The sequence below is a fragment of the Capricornis sumatraensis genome, chromosome 15 (genome assembly GCF_032405125.1).
Source record: "Capricornis sumatraensis isolate serow.1 chromosome 15, serow.2, whole genome shotgun sequence".
Lineage (NCBI taxonomy): Eukaryota > Metazoa > Chordata > Mammalia > Artiodactyla > Bovidae > Capricornis > Capricornis sumatraensis.
Window position 1 is genome coordinate 36,607,203 of NC_091083.1, and position 15,767 is coordinate 36,622,969.

Here is a 15,767-nt window from a genome sequence, read left to right on the forward strand (position 1 = left end):
CTCCCCCATCCACACACACACACACACACACACACACACACGCCCACACTACCCCCATCCACACACACACACCCTTACCCCCATCCACACACACACACACCCTTACTCCCCCATCCACACACACACCTCCTACTCCCCCATCCACACACACACACACACACACACACACACACACACACCCCTACCCCCCATCCACACACACACACACACACACCTCTACCCCCCATCCACACACACACCTCTACCCCCCATCCACACACACACACACACCCCTCTACCCCCCCATCCACACACACACACCCACCCTACCCCCCCATCCACACACACACACACCCCTACCCCCTATCCACACCCACACATACCCTTAACCCCCCATCCACACACACACACACACCCCTCTACCCCCCCATCCACACACACACACCCACCCTACCCCCCCATCCACACACACACACACCCCTACCCCCTATCCACACCCACACATACCCTTAACCCCCCATCCACACACACACACACACACACACACACACACACACACACACACACACCCCTCTACCCTCCATCCACACACAGACCCCTACCCCCCCATCTACACATATATACACACACACCTCTACCCGCCGGTCCCCCCGGAGGGCAGTGCAGTGAATTGGCCAGAGATTCCCTGGGACTGTGCAGGTCTGCAGAGAAGCCTGGGTGGGAGGGATGGAAAGGAGTTAGCGTCCTGCTGGTCGGTAGGCGGCAGCCCCTGCACACACCCAGGACACCTGTCCTTAGGGCAGCTGACTTGTCCAGCAGAAACAGAACTCCGGCTAGGTGGGAGCTGGAGAAATCAGGTAACACATCCTGTGTGTAGCAGAGTCTAAGAGCTTTGTATAGTTAATAACCCCTCCTCTTGTCCTGTTTTTCAGTTGGTTATTTATAGCTATGCTTTGGTGGTAGCTTGTATTAAACTTTCAGAGTTGAGGAATGAGGTGGAGGGTTAGTGAGAAATTGTTCACATGTTACTATAATAAGAGAAGTGTTAGGGAAGTGATTTGAATTTGTGTGTCTAGAAAGATTTGAAAGTAAGTTGTCCTGTGTGTCCATAATAAAGTCAAGTCTTATCAATTGGAAGAATTAGGGAAATGGCTAAATTATGGAAGAAAAGGATTTAAAGTACGCACGGAAACTGGAATAGCCTTTCTTAGGTTTCTGTTACACTTCAGAGACTAGATGGGAGTGATCTCTAAATCGCAGTCTGAGCGAGCTCACTCCTCTACTCTCTGCACATATTGTGTAAAAATAGGTGTTTCCAGAGTGGCCGGGGCACACCTTCCAGTAACTTTTTGAGAAAGGTTGTGTATGGAGGTAAAATTGAGACCATGTGTGTGAAAATGTTGACACTGTACTCTCACATTTAATTGAGAGTTTGCCTGAGTGCAGAATTCTAGGTTGGAGATAATTTTTTCTCACAGTTGCGAGGCATTTTGAACTTGACTTTATGGTGATCTTGGTCAGCTGCATGTTGGATGTCTCCAGTGTTGGAACCATGAGGTCTTCCCTTTCACACTGACCAGTCTCTGCAGAAGTTGAATCACTGGCCAGTAAGAGCTACTCAGGGTGTTGGTTGCAGCATTTATTTCACACACAGCCCCTTAGTCTCCCCTCTTTCTGTTTGGTACCCATGTTCCAGTTGTGCCTGTTGTTTCCCAGCTCAGAGTTCCTCTTGAGAGGGAATCAGTCCCTGTGCTTCTGCTGCAGGAAGGGAGGGGGCACACCTGGTGGCCAGGCATGAGAAGGGGATCCTGGCTATCTCAGTCCTCAGATTAGTGCCTCGGTTCCAGGAGGAACCCGAGCCATTTGAAGACGTTGCTGTGTAAACTTGGATTTCATCTTTCCTCCTCAGTGCCACCCCAGCCCCGACCCGTTTAGATTCTGCTTGCTTTGTGGATAATTTAGGTTTTTGTTCATCAGCTTCTCAGCTTCCAGAGTTCTGCAGCTCTTGTGTCTTTCTGTGTTCTCCTGTTCTTGGGGGTTCAGATCTTTTTGAGCTTATTTCAATACTGTTATCTTATTGGGTTTCAAGTGGGAGCAAACCTCTCTTTCATTCTAACTCAGAAGCTTGTTATTTTAGTGGTTGCCCTAGAACAGTGGTTCTCACCTAGGGCAGTTTTGTCTGCAGGGAACATTAGGCAGCGTCTGGGGATGTTTTGAGTTGTTACAGCTCAGGAAGGGTTACCAGTGTCTCGTGGGTAGAGGCCAGAGAAACTATCATGCATCCTGTGATTCACACAACAGCTCCCACCACTAGGAATAATCTGGCCCTAACTGTCCGTGCTGCTGCTGCTAAGAAATGCTACCTTAGAACCTGTAACTGGCGTATGTGTCAACATCTACAATTAATCAGCATCTGCTTGCTCCTTGAAACCCTGTCCCCTGTCTTTGAGTGCTGTGGGGCTTTTTTTTGTTGTTTATTTCCATTTTCTAGTCCCCTTTGCCCCCCACAACTGTTGTACATTTGTTGTTTAGTGACTAATTCATGTCCAGCTCTTTTGTGATCCCATGGACACTAGCCCACTAAGCTCCTCTGTCCATGGGTTTTCTCTCGGCGAGAATACTGGAGTGGGTTGCCATTTCCTTCTCCAGGGATCTTCCCAGCCCAGGGATTGAACCTGTGCCGCCTGCTTGGCAGGTGGGTTCTTTACCACTGAGCCACCAGGGAAGCCTCACTGTTGTACATGGTGACTCTTAAAATTAATCCTCATATTTACCACTTTCTTTTTCAGATTTCTTAGGCAGAATACATTATCTTGAATAATTTTTTTACTGCCTTAAGTACATACCCATACCTTTAAATTTCCTTGGTGAGCCTCCATTAGTGATAGAGTCTTGGTTTTCATTTACCTGGAAATTTATTTTTCATTATTTTTTCAAGACTGCCTTTACCTGGTACACAGTTAAAAGGTGATTGTTTGCTTTTTGTTTTTTCCTAGTTCCTTGAGACTTACTCTCATGTTTTCAGGCTTCTGTTATTAATATGCACAATTTAGTCTGAAGGTCTCTTCTTGCAGGAGGCTTTGAGGACCTTGTGCCTGTAATTTCACTGTGATGTGGTTAGGTGAAGTTATCTTTTTTTATTTCCTGCCCAGGCTTTGTTGGGAATCTGAAATGTGAGGAGTTTCTGCCTTTGATTAACTGTGGGAAGTTCCTATATATCTATATGCATTATCTATATACAGCTCCTGTCTCATTTTCTCTTTCCTCTCATTTTGGGACTTTGATTAGATAAGTGTTTAATGTGCTTACTCCGTTAGTCATGTTTCTTGATTTCCGTTATACTTAACATTTTATTGCTGTCCCTCTCTGTGTTTTGTCTTCAGTCATTTTCAAGTTAGGCTCCTGTTTGCTGTTTGTCTCTTCATCATGTGTGTTTGTTTGATATTAAACCAACCCTTGAACTTAAAAAATGTGTTATTTTTAATTGGTTTGGTGGAACTACCCATGTTACTAGTTTGAAAAGTGTGAAACATACAGAAAAGTGGAAAGAACAGCACATTGAGCTCCTATATGCTAGGGACCCTTCATCTGGATGTGCAAGTTGTTACCACTTCACCACATTTGCCTCGTTTCTTTCTTTCTTCTTTGACTGGACTGGGTCTTCCTTGCTTCACGCAGGCTTTTCTAGTTGCGGCGAGCAGGGGCTACTCTAGTTGCGGTGTGCAGGCTTCTCTGCGGAGCTTGGACTCTAGGGTGCATGGACTTCAAAAGTTGCACACATTTCTTTCTACCTCTCTTCACCCTTCTATCTCCACTATTTTATTCTGAATCATTTGTCCAGACAATGTAATGTTTTATTCTCTAAGTATAAGGACTTTTTCCAGTAAAACAAATTGAAAACATATTGAAAAATGCATTTATCACATCCAAGAAATTTAATATCTGAGTATTATTTAATGCAAAGTTAACATTCGGTGTTTCTCACTGGTTGGTTAATATCCTTTATGTTTTTATTCCTGCAGTAAAGGATCCACCGAATGATCATATGTTGCATTTATTTGTCATATTTTCCTTGGCTCTTGTTTTCTACTTTATTTTTGATAATTTCAGTATGTAAAGTCTTTAAGAGTCTGAATATGCTGTTTTTCTGCTGAGTCTCACTCATGCTGTTTGTTTCATATCGTGTGTGTATGTTTTAATGTGAGGTGATAGTTGTTGGAAATCATAGATAACAAATCTTTAGTGCTAATGTTGACAGTTTCTTCCTCCTGAAAGGCTTTCCTTGTGTTTCTCTCAGGTGCCTGGGGAAACTAGTATCCTATGAACATTTGAAACTAAATTTTCAGTTTTAGTTTCCCTAGGCCACCTAGGTAGTAGTAATTTGAATGCATAAAGACTGGCTTGTTGGGTTCTCCGCTGATTTCCCCCAGTTATTCCTGTGATTTTCCTAGTGTGCAGTAGAGGGACAAGATTTGTTTCTGGTTTACCCTGTAATCTGCAGGTAGAATTCTTTGGGGTCCCGTGTTTATTGGGGGACTCCCTGCCTTACCTACGTTGTCCCAAGTCCTGTTTCCCAGTACGTATGCATGGTCTTGAAAACTAATGTTTTAGCTCAAGGTTTGGCAAATGCCTTCTTGGAGAATGCTGCCTTTTTATTCTCTTTACCGATCTGGATTCTTGCTTCCAGTTAGTTTTGTTCCTGAGTATTTCTTAACCTCTTGCTGCTTGATGGTTTTGGAAAAAATTGTGATGTAATATGATGTGACGTTTGTATATATTGCCAAAATGATCACAATGAACCTAGTTAACACCTGTCCCCATACGTAGTTTAGAATTTCTTTTTCTGGGATGAGAACTTTTAAAATCTACTCTTTTAGCAGATTTCAAATGTGCAGTGTTGTATTATTAACTCTGTAACCGTGCTGTAGATTCCATCCTCGGGACTTAATTTGTTTTGTCACTAGGAGTCTGCACCTTCTGACCCTCTTCACCCATCGCCTACGTCTCTGTCAACCACTAGTCTGTTCTCTGTGCTTATGAGCTTGTTTGTTTGGTTTGTTTTCACATTCCACATGTGAGTGAGATCACTGGGTATTTGTCTTTCTTCTGCAAGTTATTTCATTTAATATACTGGCATCAAAATCTATCCATGTTGTCACAAATGACTAAATTTCTTTTTTTTTAAATGGCTGAATAATATTCTCCGTACAGATTGCCTTTTATTTTGTTTCTAAAAGATTCTTATTGTACCACTCTGATAGTGGCTTATGTTTTAAGTGATCTCAATTAGATTAAAATAATCCTGATTTTTCAGTTAGGTTTTCCATTTTTTTAAACCATTGCTATTACAAAACATGAACAGCTCACTCCATTCAAGACTTTAAGTTGTCTTTGTCAGTTTTTATGGACATGTTACTGACGTTAGGATGTTTGTTATTTGTACAACATTGAGAATCTACACATCTGAGTGTTTCAGACCAAATATGGTGGTAGAAAATTTGATCTATTGAGTAGATGTAATTGTAGACACTGTTTTACCTGAATGTGACCCTGGAAGGGTCACTTGCAGAATTAGCCCAGTAAATATTACACTGAATATCTTAATCTTTCGGTATTATGCTTGAATTCATTCAGTTCTTTTTTTCTTTTAAAGTATAGTTTTGAATAGTTTTTAACAAGCATTTGTGTTGAGTGAGTCAGGAAAACTTTATGATCAATTACAAAATAAAATACAGTGTTACAGAGCTAGCGTCTTTCCCTCCCCTCTCCCATCCCACATTCTTTAAAAGAATTAGCTCAAGATATATTCATTAAGCACTTTTTGCTGGGTGTTTGGCTAGGAACTTGTGATTAATAGGTGAAATTTTCAAGTATCTCAGTCTAATGAAGAGCCCTCACCTCCTGCTTTGCTTATACATAGATGTGCGTGCATACGTTTGCTCTATCCCCATCATTTTTTAACCTGATTTCAGTTGAAAGTAGCACAGCATAGAAGGTAGCACTTTTATCTCTCAGTCTGAAAACACTGTTTTCAGTTTCATTATAGTGAACATTTATAGGCTTGCATTAATGCAATATAATAACTTAATTTCCTCACACCACTTACAATGTACCATTAAAAAGACTAAACAATTTGTTTTGAGAATTAAATATTTGAATATATTCAAGATCTTTAGTATGTATAGCCAAATAAAGTCAATTGCTTAGATTTTCAACTGCTGTATATGTATATTCAAAGAAGAACAATCCTTATGTTTCTGACTATTTGTAGCTTCTTTCATCAGAAGAAAACTACCACAGCATTTGTCTCAGCCAGTCAGATAGTCAGTGTGGTTCTCCTCCAAGGGGTTGGTCAGAAGAGTTGGATGAACGTGGGCATACCTTATATACCAGTGACTATACTAATGAAAAGGTACATTCTTTTTTTCTCATCTAGTTTTCTTGGCAGATTCCTCTCATAAAATCGTTGTGTACTGAAGCTCTAGTAGTATTTTAAAAACTCATGAAAATATTTTCTTGCGATTCTGTAGCCCTGTCAGCTGACAGTCTGAAAACTCAGTGTAACTACTGATTGATTCATGGTTTTAAACTGCTTCCAGTTATCATAATTTTTGTGGTGTCAACCTGTTTAAGACAGAACCTTTTTAAGAGTAGACCCGTTGAGTGTCATTCCATTTATGCCTCTTCAGTAAACATATTTCTTTGTGTTTTTCTTGGCAAATAGTTTTTTGGGAATAGTTTTCTCAACATGTCATAATAATCCCCCTCACTTCCTACATTGCTTTATCTTTTATTACCAAGTTATGTAAAACAAGAACCATGGATCTAGTGCTTTATGATTAATTAATTAGTGTGAGAATACTTGTTGTAATTTTATGTGTTTATCATCAGAGAGGGTAATGGTTGTTTGTGCTAGTTTAACGAATAAAAGCCTTGGGAATAAATGGAGATAGGTTTTTTCACTCCACATTGTTTCTTTAATTATTTAACACTGGAACACATGAAAACAATAATTTTCATTTATTTCACAATCAAGATCATATGTTTTAGTCTTTACTCCTTCATATTTCCGGTATTACATGAAGTTTTGTTGTCGGTGTTACTTAAATTGTATGAATAAGCTGTGTTGGCTACTGCAGGTAATTAATTCCTAAGGGTTTGTATGAAGTTTGGATTAAATCGTCTATTAGTTTCATCCTTAAAGATTGAAGAAAAATTCCCTTTTGTTAATTTCTCAACCCTGATTTCAGGGTTGTGTGTCTTTGTGACCACATACCTACATATATATGTTGTCCACACATGTATCTTTGTATCTTTATGTTATCCATTTCTTGTGTTGCTAAGTGGTGTTTGGATCACTAGCTTGACACTGGATGAAAGAGAGAAAATAAATTTGCATTTAATATTTAGTTTCTTATTTTTATTGACTTAAAATGCAAGTCTGTTAGTATAAGTTTGTTATATTTCTTTTGGAATGTTTTTGAGCAAATAAAATAAAATCCATAAGAATATCATCCAATACCTATGATTTTATAAGCTTAAGCTCAACTCTATTTGTGTTTAAAATATAACACCTGTTTTGTTTTTATAGTGGCTCAAGCATGTTGACGATCAAGGCAGACAGTATTACTACAGTGCGGATGGATCTCGGTCAGAATGGGAGTTGCCAAAGGTAATAAACCTTAGCACTGAGTTTCTGTGTAAAAATAGTGGACGAAGTAATACCTGAAAATGGTTACAACAGGTTTATTTTAAAATTTTTATTCAGCTCTTGAAAAGCAGCAAGACTAGTTTTTCCATAATTCATTGAGAATCTTTTGCTTAAATTACTCTGTGACATACATTTATTTTATAACTATAAAATATTGATAATCCCTATTTAAAAGTTCTTTGATTCAGTTTTTTATTGTTCCTGGATCCAAGATCCCCTTTAAGTGGCAGTAACGTAAAGAGTTCTCTTAAATTTGTTGAGTTTTCTGCAAGAAGTTGGTGTTAAACTTACTTAAAAGAAAAACAACTCAGTATTCAAGTTTATTCTTGTATGTAGAAGTGTATTATAGTTGAATCAGTCATTAGCAGCATGTAGTAATGAGACCTTCCAAGGTCTAAAGATAAATGTACCAGGGCTGAGTTTATCTAAAGCAGTAGGTTTCAAAATGGTTGTGTACTTAACCACTGTTAGTATTAAGATATAAATATATGTAAATATTAATGATATCTGAGCAAACATTTACATTTTAATTGGTACCTTATTTTAACATTTTAGAAAACACCTATGAGTAGCAGATGTATCTGTAGTGTCAATTATCAGATAGACATTAGTTTCTAAATAAATTTTTCTTTTTCCCAAAGTAAGTCAATTTAAAGAAAAATATTAGTAGTTTAGAGATACATGGATATAGAAAAGATCATTAAAAAACATAGTGCAGTGGATAGACTAAACTATATTCAGAGGGACAGGAAGATAACAAATATTAAAACATGGTTAAAGGAGATGGAAGGGGTGGAAAGTTTCCTGTATGTACAAATGAGGAATTCTCAAAGAAGAAAATGGAAGAAGTGGTAGAGAAATAGTATTTTGGAAATATAATTTCTTGGAATTTTCTGAAACTAAAGGAAGGGATGAGTCTTCAGCTGGAGCCTTCAATACTGACCAGAACACAGAAAAATAAATACACATATTGACAAATTTTGCTGAATCTGTGGAACTTCAGTAGAGGGAGACAATCTTAAAAGCCATCAAAAGGTAAAAAGCAAGGTTACCTGTGGTGGCAGTTTGCATCATTTGATCCATTCCTCACCCACTCCTGTATCAGTGCTTTTTGCTGTGTACCTCCGTAGTGACCTCTTGCTGTGAATGGGGGCATATTGTTCTGCTGTTACCATGGCTGAATATAGTCTAGACATGTGACTTGCTTCACTGATGTGAGCAAATGTGTCCTGAACATGGTATTGAAAAGGGCTTGTACACTAGGGCTTGCTTTCCCACCTCTGCCTCTGCTGTGAGAGGAATGTATGGTCCTAGGTAGAGTAAATAAATACATTTTAAGAAGATGAACAGAGTCTCAGAGATCTGTGGGACCATACAGAAGACCTAACATTCATGAGAATTCCAGAAGGAGTGAAGAAAGAGTGAGAGGCTGAAAAATATTTTCAGAAACAATGTTTGAAAACATCTCAGATTTGATAAAAGACAAACCACCAGATTCACGAAGCTGAGTAAATACCGAACAGTATGGACTCGAAGAAATCCATATCCAGACACACTGTAATCAAATTTCTGAAAACTAAAGACTTCACCTCCCCCCTCCCCCCACCCTGCCCCTGCAAGAAATATCATGAAGGCAACTCAGTGAAACAACAAAGTACTTTGTGGGATAATAATGATTTGAATAGCAGAGGATGTCTTATTAGAAACCATGAAGCCAGAAGGAAGTGGTGCAACATTTTACAGATGCGGAAAGAAAAAACTCAGATTGTACATCTAGCAAAAATATCCTTCAGGCATAAAAGTAAAATAAAGACATTTTCAGATTAAAATAAACCCAGAGATTTATTACCAGCAGTCTTATTCTCAAAGAATTGCTGTAAGAAATCCTTAAAACGGAAGAGAAATGATAAATGAAGAAAACTTGGAACGTTAAAAATGAACAGAGTATAATGGGAAGGGTGAATATCTGAAGATATTCTATGCAAATAGAAATCAAAAGAAAGCTGCAATAGCAGTATTCATATCAGATGAAATAGGCTTTAAAATAAAGACAGTTATAAGAGAGAAAGGACACTACATAAAGATCAAAGGACCAATCCAAGAAAAAGATATAACAATTGTAAATATATACATACCCAACATAGGAATATCTCCATATATAAGGTAAATGCAAACAGCCATAAAAGGAGGAGTCAACAGTGACATAACAGTAGTGGGGGACTTTAACACTCCACTTTGGTCAATGGATAGATCGTCCAGACAGAAAATTAATAAGAAAACATAGGCTTTAAATGACACCCAAGGCTGGATGGACTTAATTGATATTTAAAGAGCATTCCATCCAAAAGCGGCAGAGTACACATTCTCAAGTGCACATAGAACACTCTCCAGGACTGATCACAGGCTAGGCCACAAGGTGTGCCTCAGTAAATTCATGTCAGGCATCTTTTCCAATCACAGTGCTTTGAGATTAGGAATCTAACTGCAAGGAAAAAACTGTAAAAAACACAAACACGTGGAGACTAGACTATATGCTACTAGACAACCAATTGATCACTGAGGAAATCAAAGAGGAAATCAAAAAAATTATATCTGACCTTTAAAAAAATTAGAACATTTCTAAGGTGGAGATGTTATCTAGGACAACTGTATTGTGAAGAGGGGAGAGTAGTGTGATAATTGTTGGTAAGGTTTCTACATTTCACTTGAAATAGTAAAATTCTGATATTGGTAGACTGGGAGGAATTAAATACATAATTTGTAATAGCTAGAGTAAGCACTAAAAAACTGTAAAGCAAAAGAGACTCAAAGAGCTATAGATTAAACTACATTAGTAAGAACTCAGGATAGTCCATAGGAAGGCAGGAAAGGAGAAACAGGCATGATAAACAATATAAAGCAAAGCAACAGACTTAAATCCTAACATTTAAATAAATTACGTTAAATGTAAATGGTTTAAACAGAGCTATTGAATATTTTTGGAAATGATAAAAACCATGACCCAATTATATGTTTCTACAAAAAGATCACTTCAAATGTAATGATACATTACATCATGCTGAAGATTACTTATCATATAGTTTATAGTAATCTCTTACTTCATGGTGCCATTGCAAAAGCTTTGCCATTAGAATTAGGTCTTAGACTATAACTTTCCTGTCAATGCTTCTATTCAACAAATTAAAAAAAAGAAAAGAGACGCAATTGTTCTTTTATTATTAGAAAATCAAGAGATTTGGCAAACTCAGAACTGTTACTGGTTCAGCAAGTTTGCTGGACATAAAATCAACCTAAAAACTACCCAATTCTCTAGTAAAAAGTTAATTTGAAAATATGATAGGAATAAAGTTCTTTTTTATATTAGCAGCAGCAACAGTGCCAAGAAGAATCCTAAGATTATACCTACAGAAAGTTTGTAAGATCTTAAGAAAATTTCAGAGCAGAATTGAGGGACATAAAAGATGATCTGAAGTGATGCGATATACCATTATGATCTTGGGTTGGGATGCTTAACATGGTAACAGTGTCCCCATTGATCTGTAAATTCACTGCATTTCCATTTACTGTTCCTGTCTCCACCTTTTTTGTTTTTTTGAATTGATGCTAAATTTTACTTGCAAGCAAAAGTCTGTAAAGAACCAAAATATTCCTGAGTAGGGAGAATGTCTACTTAAGAATAGGAGAGGGGTGGGGTCCCTGCTCTAGTGATTAAGTTGTGGGCACATGTGCAGAGAAATAGACCAGCAGAACAGAATAGGAACCTCAGATGTAGTATCACAAATCCCTGGGTAAAGCATGGACTGTACAATAAATATTTAGAAGATTATTGGTTATTTCCACAGGAGGAAAATGAAATAAACATAGATCTTGACTTCTCACCTAATGATTAATTCCAGGTAGATGACAGTCATAAATGTAATAAGCAAAACTTTAAAGGCTGTAGAATGCTGGATCAGAGAATGTCTTTGACTTCAGAGTAGGAAGCATTTCTTCAAAAAGACTGTTTAAGGAAAAACTATAAAGGAAAAGATGGACAGACGTGACTACATACAATCCAGCAGAACACCTTTTAACATTAACGATACCATACACAAAGGGGACAACATGAGCTTTGGGTTCAGAAAAGGTACATTGAATTTGTAAAGCTTACAAAGGCTTAGAAACCAGAATGTGTAAAGAACTTGCTGGTTCTTTATGTATACACTAGTGAGAGAGAGAACCTAATTGAAAATAGGCAAAATATATGACTGTCAGGGGAGTGTGTAATTTCCTTGGTTCTGTCTCATCACAACAAAAATTTGAAGTGACGGACTTTGAAGCCCTAGGTGTGTGTCACAGCTCTCGGACAGTGTTACAGCTCTGTGTTACAGCTCAGTTTTATTTAGAAAGTAAAGGAAAATATATCATCTAGGCATGAGGGCATGCTGACCCAAAAGTGGAGGGAGAGAGAGAGAGAAAGAGAGAGAGTGCGCGTGGGAGAGAGAGACCCTGGGCCCTTTGGCTCCTCTTTTTATATGTTTTTCCCTCCCCCCGGGCCTGCCCTGTGTAAATGGGGCCAGCCAGGAGTGCTCTTTGTTCTACCTGAGGTCCTCACTCTGGTCCTCAGACCTTCCTTTGTTCTATTTTCATGGGCTTTTCCCTTCTTGTCTTTTAGCCACCACCATTTTGGACTCCTTTTTCCTATTCTAACTACCTAATATGACTAAGCCATACGGAGGAAAGGAAATTCATGAAATAAGTAATTGAAAAGAATTTCCAAGTCACCAGGAGAATGAAAGCAATGAAGTAACATCATACATAGTATATACATTTATTTTCTGTACACAAATGCGTATAAATTCAACAGTACCAAGTAAGGCAGTGGAGAGTATTATATTCTGCTGGTTGGAGTGCTGTTAGTTCCCCACCGTTGAGGTTAAATTGTGCTGTCTGTGAAACTGCTAGAGATGGAGTTTTGCTGGGCTCCAGAGAGCTCTGGTCCTTTGTATCTCAGCACAAAAAGAATTCAGCAAGAGGCAAAGTAATAGATAAGATGTGACTATTAGAATAGGACACTTGTGGGGCTTACAAGTGGGTGGGTGAGAGAGTGACAAGTGCTGAGAACTTACTGGGTTGCAGGTTTATAATCAAAGGAAAAGTAGGGAAGGGCAAAAGACCATCTGTCTCATGCTTTCACCATCAGCTCCTTCTCCAGATTGGGCAGGGGAGTTTTGTTGTCCCTGCCTGGTCAACCCAGGGCTGTCATGCCACTATGGAAAACTTGCTTCAGGTCTCAGTACAGTGAGGGTCTTTCACTTTGAAGTGTCACCTTTCCGTAAATTACTGTCTTCTTTATGCCGGCAGAGAGCATGTCCTAGGTATCATTAACTTGCTGAGCGCACTGGGCAGGATGTGGGCCTCATGCCACCACTGTTTTATTGTTTGGGGGCATGTCTCCTGCTTCAGTTGCATGGTTTTGCTGCTAAGCAAGCGCGCTTGGTTTTGTGGTTAAGTAAGCCTGCCTTCTTCAGTGGTCATTAACATATTGTGGTCTCCCAGAGCCCCCTAAAGTTCCTCTCTATCTACAGTCCTTAAATGGTATTTCTGAGCTATTTGATTATCCTACTCTACCCCTGTCATCCACATACAAGGTAGTGTTACGAGGAAGTGAAGTATAAATGAGTTCGAGCTGCAAACTCACCAACATGGATTTAGTTTTTTTTTTTTAATAAAAACATTATTGAGAGAAAAACCAAATTGAAGATTGATATGTGTGATATAATTCCACTTATATAAAATTTAAAAGCCCACAGGTAATACGTAGTTATAGATACAGGTATATGTACTAAAGTGTAAAGTTCCTGAGAATGGTGAAGACTGAGTTATATGGTACTGCCAGGCGGGGGTTAATGTGTGTGTTAGTTGCTCAGTTTTGTCCAATACTTTGCCACCTTATGGACTGTAGCCTGTCAGGCTCCTCTATTCGTGGAATTCTCCAGGCAAAAATGCTGGAGTGGGTTGCCATTTCCTTCTGCAGGGGATCTTCCAGACCCTGGCATCGATCCAAGGTGTCCAGCATTGCAAGGCAGATTCTTTACTGTCTGAGCCACCAGGGAAGCCGTTGCTGGGGAGGGGAAGAGGAACGGAATCTAAAAAATGTGCTCAGAGAACCCTCATATTTCATTTCTTTAGAAATCAGAAAGTTACCTGTCTTAGTTATATTGGAGCTCAGTGGTGGGTTTTTACTATAGTTGCTGTTCTCTTGTATGTTTGAAATTATTCGAATAAAAATGCAATTAAAATTCTTAAAAGAGGTTTTTTAAGAAGATTTTTTAAACGTTTTGGTCATCTTGTTCAACTAGATGTGTTTGTGTGTTTTAACTGGTGTCTTATTTTTCTTTAATTATGTGACACTTTATTTTTGTCTTCTGTCTACACTAGATTTTATATCACATTTTATTTATGCTTTATTTGCTTTTATGAACATACTGTTGCCAAGTAAAACTGTCAACACCTTTAAAATGGTGATTATTACCCAGTTTAATTTTACATTATTTTTGTTGCCCTGCGGAAAGGATTTCTAAACAGTTGTGGTAATTATAAAATTCAAAAGCTAGGGTAGATGTCCATTAAAGTTCATAGACAAGCTTATACACAACTGCATATTTTAATTGTTCCTAACAGTGATTGTATTGAAGTGATAATACAACTCTACCTAATGACTGGGTTTCTGCATTTACGAAATTTATTTCACAGAATTTTGGGGGGGAAGCCTTTAATCCTCATCTTTGTTCCTTCTATAAGTGATTCTTCTGTGAACTTGTGTGACAGATTTTAAGATTGCTGTTCGTTAGGCAACAGTGAGTGAAAGACATACACCCATGTGACTACCTGGCTTTGGCAAATTCTGTTGTGAAAAATGAAGTAACAGCTTTGGGAAACAGTTTACAGGGCCTGTATGGACTCATTTTGGAAAGTGAAGAAATGACATACTGTGGAGAAAGATGTTGGAAGGTTTTTTAAAATAAGAAAAACAGTATAAATTATGTATTGAAATTTAATAATAAGATAAAACAATTTAATTTCACTGAAATTACAATGAGTCATTAAAATTTAAGATTTACTGGGGTTTTTTGAAGTAGGTATTAGGAATACTTTGGTTTCAGGAGAAGAATGTATCCCTTAAAAATAGATGAATTTTCTTTTGTCATTTTATTATAATTTATTATTTATAATATATTAAAACTTCCTGTATGAAACAGCATAACTCTTAAACCTCACATTTCTCAGATGTTTATGCCTGGTGGTCTACCTGACATTTCAAACATTGTAAGACTTAGAAGCTTATTAATAATGTGTTCTTAATTTTATATGTGATCTTTGTTTGGCAGTTACTACTTATCCTTTGTGAGGAGGGCATGACGACCCACTGCAGCGGAGAATGCCCATGGGCAGAGGAGCCTGGTGGGCTACAGTCCATGGGGTTGCAAAGTGTGGGCCGCACCTGAGCGGCTAAGCACAGCACTTATCCTTTGTACACAACTGATATATTCACAATTGGTGTCTGGCACTAGTACGGTCACTACTGTTTGACTTGGTTACATTTTACCACTTCAGAGAAATAAATAGTAGTGTGCTTGGCCTATAAATAGAAAGTAAAAGTAAAAACAAAAAGCCCTTTAAATGTGAATATACTGTTGTGTATGAAAGTGTCATTTTAAAAACAAGACAATAACTGAATTCATGTGGATTTTCAAGGTAGAAGGAACTTTAAAAAATTAATTAGTCTGATGACCTCATTTTACAAATCATCATAACTAATATTTATTGAGACCCTATCAGGGCAACATTTGGCACTTTTTGTATGCGATTTAACCCTCTGCTTCTGTTGTATCTGTTTTACAGTGAATGCAGGTTAGACTTGGGGATGTTAAGTGTTTTGCCAAAACTAACATGAACTGGGTCTCTCCAACACCCAGGTGTGTGAACCTGTGCCAAGTGCTGGTCAGAGATGAGTGAACTCCTGTTAGTGTCACATGGTGAGCTTTGCCTGACGCCGTGTGTCACTCAGAGCCAGCATGTGTAGATCCCACTTTTG

At 38.3% G+C, this 15,767-nt stretch overlaps 1 protein-coding gene across 4 annotated transcripts in view; it reads left to right on the plus strand.

Annotated features, from left to right (window-relative positions):
- The window catches only part of ARHGAP12 (Rho GTPase activating protein 12), a 99,715-nt gene that overhangs the window by 42,821 nt on the left and 41,127 nt on the right, over positions 1 to 15,767 (plus strand). For 2 of the 4 annotated variants that reach the window (XM_068987871.1, XM_068987872.1), the window contains exons 3-4: positions 6,251 to 6,391; positions 7,571 to 7,651. In XM_068987871.1, the coding sequence (XP_068843972.1) occupies positions 6,251 to 6,391; positions 7,571 to 7,651 (222 nt within the window). The remainder of the gene's footprint in view (positions 1 to 6,250; positions 6,392 to 7,570; positions 7,652 to 15,767) is intronic. The other 2 variants (XM_068987873.1, XM_068987874.1) reach the window with 1 other exon arrangement.